Source organism: Podarcis pityusensis (genome assembly GCF_964106645.2).
Source record: "Podarcis pityusensis genome assembly, chromosome: Z".
In the NCBI taxonomy this organism is placed as follows: Eukaryota; Metazoa; Chordata; class Lepidosauria; order Squamata; family Lacertidae; genus Podarcis; species Podarcis pityusensis.
Window position 1 is genome coordinate 3,552,118 of NC_138044.1, and position 10,791 is coordinate 3,562,908.

The window sequence follows — 10,791 nt, forward strand, 5'->3', positions numbered from 1 at the left end:
TGCTGCTAGAGATTGCTGTCTCAGTAGGGCTGGTCCTAATGTCAGATAATAATAATAATAATAATAATAATAATAATAATAATAATTTTTATTTATACCCTCCCCCTCTCCATCCAGAGCCGGGCTTAAGGTGGCTAACACCAGTAAAATCACAATAAAAACATAATAGGAAAAAAAACACAATACAGGTTAAAATGCAATTTAAAATGCGGCCTCATTTTAAAAGTAGCCCATAGGCTCAAAACCAAAAGGGGAGGGAAACGTAAGGGTCAGACTGAGTCCAAACCAAAGGCCAGGTGGAACAGCTCTGTCTTGCAGGCCCTGCGGAAAGATGTCAAATCTCGCAAGGCCCTGGTCTCTTGTAGCAGAGCATTCCACCAAGTCAGGGCCAGTACTGAAAGGCCCTGGCCCTAGTTGAGACCGATCTAACCACCTTGAGACTTGGAACCTCCAAAATGCTCTGTAACTGGTGAACATATAGCATGGCAGCAAGTATACTGCTCCTGGCTCAGTGGCAGAGCATTTGCATCCCAGCCAGAAGCCCCAGAAAGCCACTGCGAATCAGTGTGGACAATGCTGAGCTGGTTCAGTAAAAGGCAGTTTCCTTCCTGCGCCCCTAGGCATACATTTCATTACCGTACTTTTCGCTTTCCCTTTACAATGAAGAACTGAGGAGAAAACACAAGGACAGCATCCCTTAACCGCTTTTTCTTCTTCTTCTTCTTCTTCCTGCCTCCCTTCATCTTCTCTGCTCTCAGGTACCTTCAAGTTCCAGAAAATGGACCTGCGTAAGGAGGGATATGATCCCAATGTGGTGAAGGACAAGCTTTATTTCCTTGAGCCCCGGCAGTGCCGCTACCTCCCATTGAACGAGGACATCTTCAAGAGAATCCAGTCAGGACAAATGAAGCTGTGAAACAGCCCCTGATCTTCTCCGTGACTTCTGCCCCTCTGTCTAGGGTAGGGTGGTGGGACTGGAGTTTGCATAGGAAAGGAAAAGCCAGTGATGGTTAGAGATTTAACAAAATGGCAGCGGGGGAGGGGGGAGGGAGGCGCAGCGAGTTGTTTTTTGGTTTAGTTTTTGATTTGACCTGTTTTTGTAGAAGATGATGGCCAATGGCAGCCTCCCCCAACCTGGTGCCCTCCAGGAGTTCTGGACTATAACTCCCATCGTGAGGGAAGCTTGCCATATGGTTTGCAGGGGGACAGCTGGGGGCGGGGGGCAGGTTGATGCATACCAAAGCATAGAAGCACTATGGCTTTATTTTCTACTTGGTTGGAACAGTGGCCATGCTGTTTCCTGTTCCTCTGGGTTGAGCATGCTAGGTCAGTGTGTCAGTTTCAAAGGCTCTGCCCTCCGGTTCCCTAGGCCCCATCCACCGCTCTACATTTAAAACAATACCACACCATTTTGAACAGCCATGGCTCCCACCCCCCACAAATAATTCTAGGAACTAAAGTTTGTTTAAGGTGCTGAGGTGTTTAGCTCTGTGAGGGGGTGGGCCTCCTAACAACCTTCGGGACCCTTAGCAAACTACAGCTCCCAGGATTCTTGGGAGGGGAAGCAATGACAGTTAAAAGTGGAACGGTACTGTTTTAAATCTATAGTGCGGACGAGGCCCTGATCTCCCTTTGCCCATAGGCAAAGGGAGATGTGTTTCCCCATAGGACCCACAAGGGTTGCACTGCTTCATTACGCCTCTGGGTGGTGCCATTGTGCTTCGTTTCTCTGGGGTCCACCTTTGATCCTTCTCCCTTGCCATGGTTGTGATTATAACTTTTTATGGGGAGAGATTGTCTCTCTCTTGCGACTGCACTGTCCCAGGTTTGCAGAGTGGGCAGGAAGGGCACAGTGACTCAACTTATTCCAGGGATATGGGTGGTGTGTTTGGTTTGGTTTATTTTCACAAATGGATGTTTATTTGTATGTGTGGGTTTTCATATTATTATTTTTTTGCAATTTATTGCAAGTTCCATTTTGTTTTTAAAGAAGCAGGAAAGGGTTAACGGCAAGCAATTCTGCCCACAGTGCAAACTGGTTGGCTTTTCATTCTCTCCCCCCCCCCTTTTTTTTCTGTATAGTAGTTTGGCCAACAGCATCTCATTCTGTGTCTCATGTATGAACACAGACGTCTTCATTCCACTTCTCCTATAGGGGTGGGGGAGCTTTAAAAGGGTCAGAGGCAAAAATTCTCCTTTGGTCAGTTTCTTCATCTGTTTGCTCAGCAGTTGTGTCTCAGTGTGAATCCCACCTGTTTCTTAAGTTTTGCTAGGTGGCCTTTCCACCTCCTGCATTTTCAGAAAGGTGTGTGTGTGTGTGTGTGCGCACGCGCTTGCGCTTCAAATTGCTCTTAAGTGATTTTCACGAACAAAGATACAGGGGCATGTTGGTTGCTTGGCTTCCTCAAACCCACCACTGACAATGGCATAGTGTACTGTCAGGATGGCACTAGGGTGCATGTGCAACTAAGACCCCATGAATGCATCCCTGTTCCAGAGGAGCAGGTGCATGGCACTTGTGGGTTGTTCATTTTATATGCATGGGGACAAGGGGGCCTTGTGCCAGCTGCCCAAGGCAGTCCAGAAGGCTCAGGTCCACCACAGGTTCCATTTAATTCCTTGCGTCACAGGGTGGAGCCTTGCCTGAGATGAAGGCTGTTTGGGTGTGAGCCAGGTGGTCCCATTCATGCTATGATTCTGTCTCTCTACTTAGCCATAGAACTGAATGGCAGGACCCTTGCTGGGGAAAAGGAAGCCTGGCCTCATCTCACTAGCACCTATCGGAAGTGTCAGTCCAAACGATTGATGAGTGCTTCAATTCTTCTGCTATGTGCAATGTTTGCACACGTGCTGTGAGTTACTGCACACCTGTTTGGGAGATGCCACAGCCCAGCTGTAGAGCATGTGCTTTTGCATATAGAGACAAAGGTTGCTGCTTCAGTCTGTGGCAGGGCTGGGGAGAATCTCTGCCTGAGACCGTGGAGGAGTTTGCTGGCCACACTGGACTTGGATGGAGCAATGCTTTGACTTCACACAAGACAGCTCCTTGTCTCTTAGTACTTTGCACAAGGGTGTGCCTTGGTGCCATCCAGCAGAGCTGTCAACTTTCAGATTTGAAAATAAGGGATCAGCAGCCTCACCTGTCCTGGGGACAGTCTACGGGATATCTAACAATCCGGAATAGCAGCGGGAAACGGCGCTGGAATAAGGGAATTTCCCACAAAAAAAGGGAAGGTCGACAGCTATGGCCATCCAGGCAGGACTCTGGGGAAGGGGACCCCCTCAGCAGGGCTGGCTTACCATATTTTGAAGTAAGTTCCTTCAGTCTAAAATGACCTAAATGTAGAAGGATGGGAGAATAATCTCAGAGTTTGTAGCAACCCGGGAGTTCTTGGATCTAGTGCTATCCTGCAAGGCATAAGGCGTCTGCTCAGCTTCCTTTCAGCAACCTCCAAGGCAGGGGGTGGGGAGCCTGTGGCCTGTCAGGTGTCTTCCAGCTACGGCTCCCTTCATCCCTCGGCTATGTTGATGGGAGCTGCGTTGCCACAGGACCCCTGACCCCACTCAGAGGAAGTCAGGGGCCCTTTGCTCTCTTGCTGCAGGCTGCTTTTGGGACTTCAGCTAGCCATTTGCCAGTTTTAATGCCAAAGTCCTTGCCCAGAATTTTTTTAGGTAGAAAAAACCACCCCTGTTGTTTGTGAGTAGGGTAATTGTCTTGGGAGTCGTAAATCAGAAAGGGGAGGGCTGTAACCAAAGGCATGCATAAGGCGCGCAACCCCAGCCATTGCCAGGTAGAGCTGGGAGAGACTCCTGTCCAAAAACCCAGAGGGCCACTGCCAGTCAGTGTCACCAGTACTGAACTAGATGGACCAATTGTCCGAATCTGCATAAGGCAGCTTCTTGTGTTCCCACTGCCATCAGCCCAGGGTAGTATCCAAGTGGGTTCTACTCAGAGTAATCCGATGGAAATTAATGAACCTGAGTTAGTCATGTCCATGAATTTCAGCAGGACTGCTTTCACAAGGGCAGAAATCCAGTTTCTCTTGAGATACCAGCGTCGCTTCCAGCCAGGTGACCTGTTCATCCAGCACTCATTCTGATCTGTTTACAGAAAATCTGCACAAAAATGAGAGTGACTTTTTCCGATAGGCTTGGGCTGCACTTCTTTTCAGTGCATTTCCCCCTCAATTTCCTTATTGCAAAAGTTAGGGCAGGGGGTTAGGAGCGGACAGCAGATTTGTTGCACAAGGGCATGAATGAAATTTTAATTTGCTGCCTGAATTTGCCCACATGTGTTTGGCTCCCCCCTTAAGAATAGCAACAGCCTGGGAAGCACTGGTGGTTATTGAGGCAGACTAAACCTTGTCTGCTGGTCCTACAAAATAAGAACAATCAAGCATAGAGGGGCAGTGCTTGAATTACTGGACTAGCGAGCACCTATGTCAGAAGAACTTTAGGTGATTCAAAAGCAGTGTAACTGCACCAGCTGAAGATATTTGGGAGCTCCAGTAATGATGTTGCCCTTCTTTGCTTTGTGCTCATGAGAAGTGGACTTTGCTGCGGTTGCTTTGAGGGCTCTTTTGTGCCTCTAGATTCCCCCCCCCCTCTCTGTGTGTGTGTGTGTGTGTGTGTGTGTGTGTGTGTGTAAACTCAAATGTATTGATATGGATTGGGAAGCAAATCACAGACCTACCTTCTGGATCTCCCCTGGTGTCAGGGCTTGACCTGCGATTTCAGGGTTTTAGCCTCCTTTATAGGGTCTTCACATGGGTGAAAGGAAAAAAATCAAGATGAGAAGGGCAGAAGAGCAAAGAGTAAGGTTACCACAACTTCCGTCATAGAGCTTCGGTATGCTGATGACAACGTAGTGTGCACATGTTCAGAGGATGACCTCCAAACCATCCTAAATGTCTTCGCAGAAGCTTACGAAAAGCTTGGCCTATCACCCAACATTAAAAAAACCAAAGTGCTGCACCAACAAGTACAAAACAACCCCTTGCAGCGCCACAAATCCAACTCAATGGTGTAACGCTGGAAAATGTCAATCACTTCTCCTACCTGGGCAGTTACCTTCCCACAAGGGCTAACATTGATGCCGAAATCCAGCATCGCCTGAGCTCTGCGAGTGTGGCTTTCTCCCGATTGATGTGCAGAGTGTTTGAGGACCGTGACAGTTGCAGGGAAACCAAAATGCTTGTTTACAAAGATATTGTACTAGCAACCTTACTGTATGCTTGTGAAACATAGACCACATAAACTCCATCTCCAACTCCTCGAAAGATTCCATCAACAGTGTCTCCGAAAATTTTTACATGTCACTTGGGAAGACAGGCGAACTAATACCAGTGTACTGGAAGAAGCAAAGATCACCAGTGTTGAAGCAATGATTCTTCAACATCAACTTCGTTGGGCTGGTCATGTTGTGCGGATGTCTTCCAAAGCAACTACTCTATTCCGAACATAAAAATGGAAAGCGTAATGCTGGTGGTCAACAAAAGAGGTTTAAAGACTTTCTCAAGGCAAATCTAAAAAAATGTAGTATAAACACTAAAAATTGGAAAACACTTGCCTGCGAGTGCTCCAGTTGGACAACAGCCTTTACCAAAGTTGTCATGGGCTTTGAAGACCCTCGAACTCAGAACGCAAGGGAGAAATGTGCAAAGAGGAAGGCACGCCTGGCAAATCCACACCATGATCAGCTCTTGCCTGGGAACCAATGTCCCCACTGTGGAAGGACGTGTAGATCCAGAATTGGCCTCCACAGTCACTTACGGACTCATTGTTAAGACCGTGTTTATGGAAGACAGTCTTACTCAGCTATGAGTGACTGCCAGAGATGAAGAAGAAGAGGCAACTACTTCCCGTGCGTCTGAGAGCTTTTGCTCTTCACTCTGCTCCTCCCACCCCACCAGTTAGGCACTTGCTCTGCCCTTGCTCCCCAAGCTGCACCCCTTCATAGTTTAAGACTCAGGACACCTGATGGTTCTGCTCCATCCCCACTACTGACCACAGACACCTGAGTGCAGTTAGGTGGTGGTCCAAAATAAAGAGCACCTATATACTGAGTCCTGTGGCTCTAGGAGGTTTTTTTTTGGGGGGGGTTGCACAGTATGGGCAAGATTCCCACAATGGGCATTTCACCTTCCCAGGGACCTACTGCTTACTCACTTTCCCACTCTGGGCCCAATACATGTAACTGCCGCAAAGAGGGCAAGCTAAGAGGCAGTTGTATTCATTCCACTTTGAGAAGCAGCTCCCACCACTTTGAGATGGGATGGTTGGGGGCTTCTTTTAAAACCGCTGTGCATGATTCATTGGGCAAACTTCATGCACATGTTGCTTTCCCCCTCCCCTCCCCTCCTGCCCAATGTGCTGTGTTTTTAATGTGCTCAGTCGGGTGGACTATTGAAGGCAGCAAAGAACAAGCTTTTCCTAGCCAACCTTGTGTCTTAACTGTAGCCCAAATACCAGATGATGCAGCCTGAGAGGTATGCTTGCATTCCTCTTTATTGCAGCTTCCCCCGACCTGGTGTCCTCTGTACATTTTGGAATCCAGTTCCTATCAGCCCCGGCCAGCATGACCCAATGGCCAACGGTGATGGAAGTGGTAGAGTGTTGGGTAGGGGAAGGCTGTTGTAGTGCATATGACTCTGGTGCAGGGAGGAAGACCCAAGAGTTCTGTGCTGGTGACATTGAAATCCAGGCTGTGTTCCTGAAGACAGAGTTAGTTCCGGGCATGTCTTACATGAGTGGGTCATACACATTTTTAAAGTAGGCATGGAGAACATTTGCGGTTCTCCAGGAGTTGGTCTTCCCAACTCCCACCTGCTGCACCCAGCATGGCCAATACTTAGGGGTGATAGGAGTTGTGTCTGGCAGGCTCCTGATGCTTACCATCTCTGTTTCTTAGAACAGGACTACATAAGGATATTCTCCCCATGCCTCTAGAGTACTGGTTAACTGAAGCTTCCTTTGCAATCATATGGTGCAAGTAGCCAAAATGCACCATGGTGGAACGAAGCATCCACAAGAGTGCTGTGAAGGTTCTTCTTGCCCCAGCTACTGAATGGGCTCCAGCTAGAGACATTTTGGTGGCGGAAGTACAGACAATTAAAATGGGTCTTTTTACTAATTATCATGGGGCACAGGGTCTGCCATGCTCTTTGGTGAACCTCAATCAGCTGGTCCCAATGGGAGCTTCTCTCTTTCTCTGGATTTAACAGCAGTTGTGAATTGTGTTTGACTGGGCGAGGGTTGCTTGTACTTTGGTGCAGGAGGAAAGAATACATCCAGATAGCACTGGGCCCATTCCCGTACCTGATATCAACTTCTCTCTCTCTATTTTAAAGAAGGCACAACAGCAAGTTTAGTATCCGGCTTGGCCGGCCCTACCATTGGACACCCAAAACCTGATGCCTGAGGTGGCTGCTTCTGAAACTGCCCAAAGAACACAGTTGATTAGGCAGTACCAAAATGTCTAAATAACTAAATACATTGCCTCATAGTAGAGCCGATTCTGGAACAAATGGTGCAAGAGTTAATGGCAGCTCCCATCAGCCCCAGCCAGAGTGAGTAATGGCCAATGATGATGAGAGTTGGAGTCCAGCAACATCTGGAGGGCTGCAGGACCCCCAGTCCAGAGTCAGGCTGCTATGCCTTCTTGCTGCTTCCTTGATTAAGCTGCTCCCTTCAGGTTGATCCACAAACAAGCAGTATTTCGTGTGTGCGCACAGTTGTGCACATGACCATGTGGAGAACTTGTGGATGGACTGACTGTTTACAGAGGGGCAGCTGTTTAGAGCACACACTTTTCAGGCAGAATATTGGATCCTAGATGCTTCCAGTTGAAAGGATCTGGAAGCATTTCTGCCTTGCACCCTGGAGAGCTGCTGCTAATGACATAGATCCTCCAGGAATAAGAGAACACATAGCCTTGACCATGAATGAAGCAGCATCCTATGTTCTCTGAATGCTGCTTGTGTGTATGTGTGTAAACAGTAGAGGTGTGCAACTGTGCTCTGCTGGGACCAAATAAAAAGGTGAGCCGGTGGTTTTACCCAATCCTGAGTCAAACTGCAATACCAACAAAGTACCCTGAGTCAGGTCAGCGCCTGCCAAAGCTTTGGCATATTCTGCTGCTGTTTGTCTGGACTCTATACCTTTCCGTACGTTGTATCTCTATGTTTTCCTATGTCTCTATGTTTGTGTGCTCTAGGTCCATGCCCTTGGGAGCGTGAGGAAGGCTCTGCTTCCTTTGCCAGGGTGGGGTGGAAACCCCGAAGAATCTGGCGGCTGGGGGCACCTGGTTGTGCCCCTTCAGAATTTTTTTTTCGGGGGGGGCACGCTACGCCATTGGCACTGAAGAGCTGTGGACTTTCTTTTTATGAGTTGAAAACTTCATTAACTCTTTTTAGAAGTCATCCAAGGAAAAGTCCTTACCACCTGCTTTTTGTTCAATATTTACAGAGAGAGGCTGGAACACAGTCTCTTGGAATAATTGCATTTTTCCAAGTGACTCTTCCCTACGGGTGGCACTGAGGGCCCTTTGCTTCTGAGCCCTTTGCTCAACTACTTTCAAGGCTCGCTGGGTTCTGGGAGAAGAGGGGTCTGGAATGCTTTCTAAAGACAATGTGTCCACCAGCTGTTGTCCCCCTTCCTCCTCTCCCATTATTTCCGCACTTTCCCCCTCTGAACTATGATCTCCCTCAAACCCCTGTTGTAATTCTGAACAACTTCTTCTTCCCTGGAAGGGTTAGGCTGGAGAGGGGTCTCCACCTTCCTCCTCTGCCTAGTCCCTGACTGGTCTATATAGGCAAACCACAGTCATGACTCTATGCCATGAATGGCGAAAGCAAGCAAGCTAGACCATGGATTGCCCGCCATATCTTTGGAAGCCCAAACCACGGTTTGCGTTCCAAACCATTATTTAGAAAGATATCTGAATTAAGCCGGTGTCTTCAAGACAAGGAGGTAAAATCATCTGATGTTGCAGCTGCTCCTGTTTCAGTGGTAGGAAAATGGAGACGCTTTAATTAAATTTCCCCCTCCTGTTTACAACTCTAAATTGCCTTCCACGTGAGAAGCTTTCCACATCAATGGGAAACTCCCTTCAATTCAGCACTGACTAAGCTCTGCAAAAGATAGTCCTGGGAAGGAGATACACAGGGAAGAGGGAGATATGTGCTCCATATTGAAGATGGTAAAAAAGAAATAAAGGAGAAGCCCTGCTCCTCACTTAGCTTGGTGGGTGTTTGGCTAGAATAGCTGTTCATGGCTGCCTCGCCTTGAAGCTTAGGAAGTTCAGCTTCCATTTTCTCACTGCTATCAATCACAGTTTACTAAGCTTCCTTGAAAATGTGCCCCCTTTCCTAAGGTGTCTCCGTGTGTAATTCCAGCAGCTGACATCCTTTGGGCATTTGTCTGGGGCACACTGCTAACGTCTGCTGTGCGGACTCCCTTTGTTTTCCTTGTTTAGTTTTCTGACCTGGTACTCTGAGCATTACCAGGTGGTAAGTTCTCAGCTACCCACTTTTGATTTACCCTGGGGCCCCCAGGTCAGTGTCATTCTGGGGCAGCTTTCACCAGTGTTGTACCTTCTGGGTGTTTGGGACTGCAACTCCTACCTGCAACATCTGGAGGACAACAGATGCACAAAGGCTGTTCCTGGGGTATTGTGGGAAACTGAAAGAATAGCTAGACTTAACTGTCCTGTGCTTCTCAGAACGCTGCCAATGTAGCCAGGTCAATCTGCCAGGGCCCCCTGGCCATGGAAGGTGCCCTACAAGAGGACCATTTTCCCAGGCCTTCCTCAAAACTTTCTGACAGACATGTTCAGCAGTGGAGCACACTCCTTTGGGAGGTGGTTGACTTTTCTTCCTTGGAGGGTTTTTAGCAGAGGCTGGGTGGCCATTTGTCAGGGATGCTTGAGTTGAGATTTCTGCTTTGCAGCAGGTTGGACTAGATGACCGTTGGGGTCCCTTCCAACTCTATGATTCTGTTATCCTAAACCTGAATCTGAACTTGGGTATCTCATTTGTGGTTGCAGGAACAGGTCCTCCTAATGCCAGTTTGCATATTTTAAAATAAATCCATTGTTTTCTTTGTGGGGTTGTGTATTTGCTTTTATTGTTTTTTTGGGTTGTTTTTTTTTAAATCAATGCTGTTTCAACATTTACTCAGGGAACATGGTGCAGCAAGAGGTGTCAATGTCTCTGTGTGTCTGTTTTGGGAGGCCGTGGAGAAGAAAGGGGGTACTTTACCTACCATGTGTGTGTGTGTTTTTCCCTGAATTGTAAAGTAGGGGAAATTGTGTTTTACCTCTGATGCTTGCTCATGATCATCACACAACATCTTCTGCTATCTCGAGGCACCATGGCTTCTGATTCCTGCAGTGGAACTAGGGAAGAAAATGGAATCTTCATGTCTAATAAAAGAGGATTTCAAATTTACTTGCCATTGTTTTGTTGTTTCCTTCTTTTGCTATGGGTAGGGGATGATTTGCCCTTCAGTTAGATCCCAACTTTACAGGTGGTATTTTATTCAATGTGAAATATGTTTGCCTTGGCTTCCAGCATGTACCCCTTCCAAGGCCACGTGCAAAGCAATTCATAAGATCGCATAAAACCAAACAAACCACTTATTAAACATAAATATTTATAAATTACTTAATCAAAGAGCTCTCTAAGTGGTGTGCATAATAAAATGTAGATAAAACCCTGCTAAATTTCACAGAACTGGAGTGTGGGTGGGTGTATACACACATACACACATGAGACACATATTAATAATACA

At 47.3% G+C, this 10,791-nt stretch overlaps 1 protein-coding gene across 2 annotated transcripts in view; it reads left to right on the forward strand.

The window, feature by feature from the left end:
• The window catches only part of SLC27A4 (solute carrier family 27 member 4), a 47,584-nt gene extending 37,136 nt beyond the window's left edge, over positions 1 to 10,448 (forward strand). For both annotated transcript variants that reach the window (XM_080990909.1, XM_080990910.1), the window contains exon 14: positions 759 to 10,448. In XM_080990909.1, the coding sequence (XP_080847035.1) occupies positions 759 to 916 (158 nt within the window). In that variant the 3' untranslated portion in view covers positions 917 to 10,448. The remainder of the gene's footprint in view (positions 1 to 758) is intronic.
• The last annotated feature ends 343 nt before the right edge of the window (positions 10,449 to 10,791 follow it).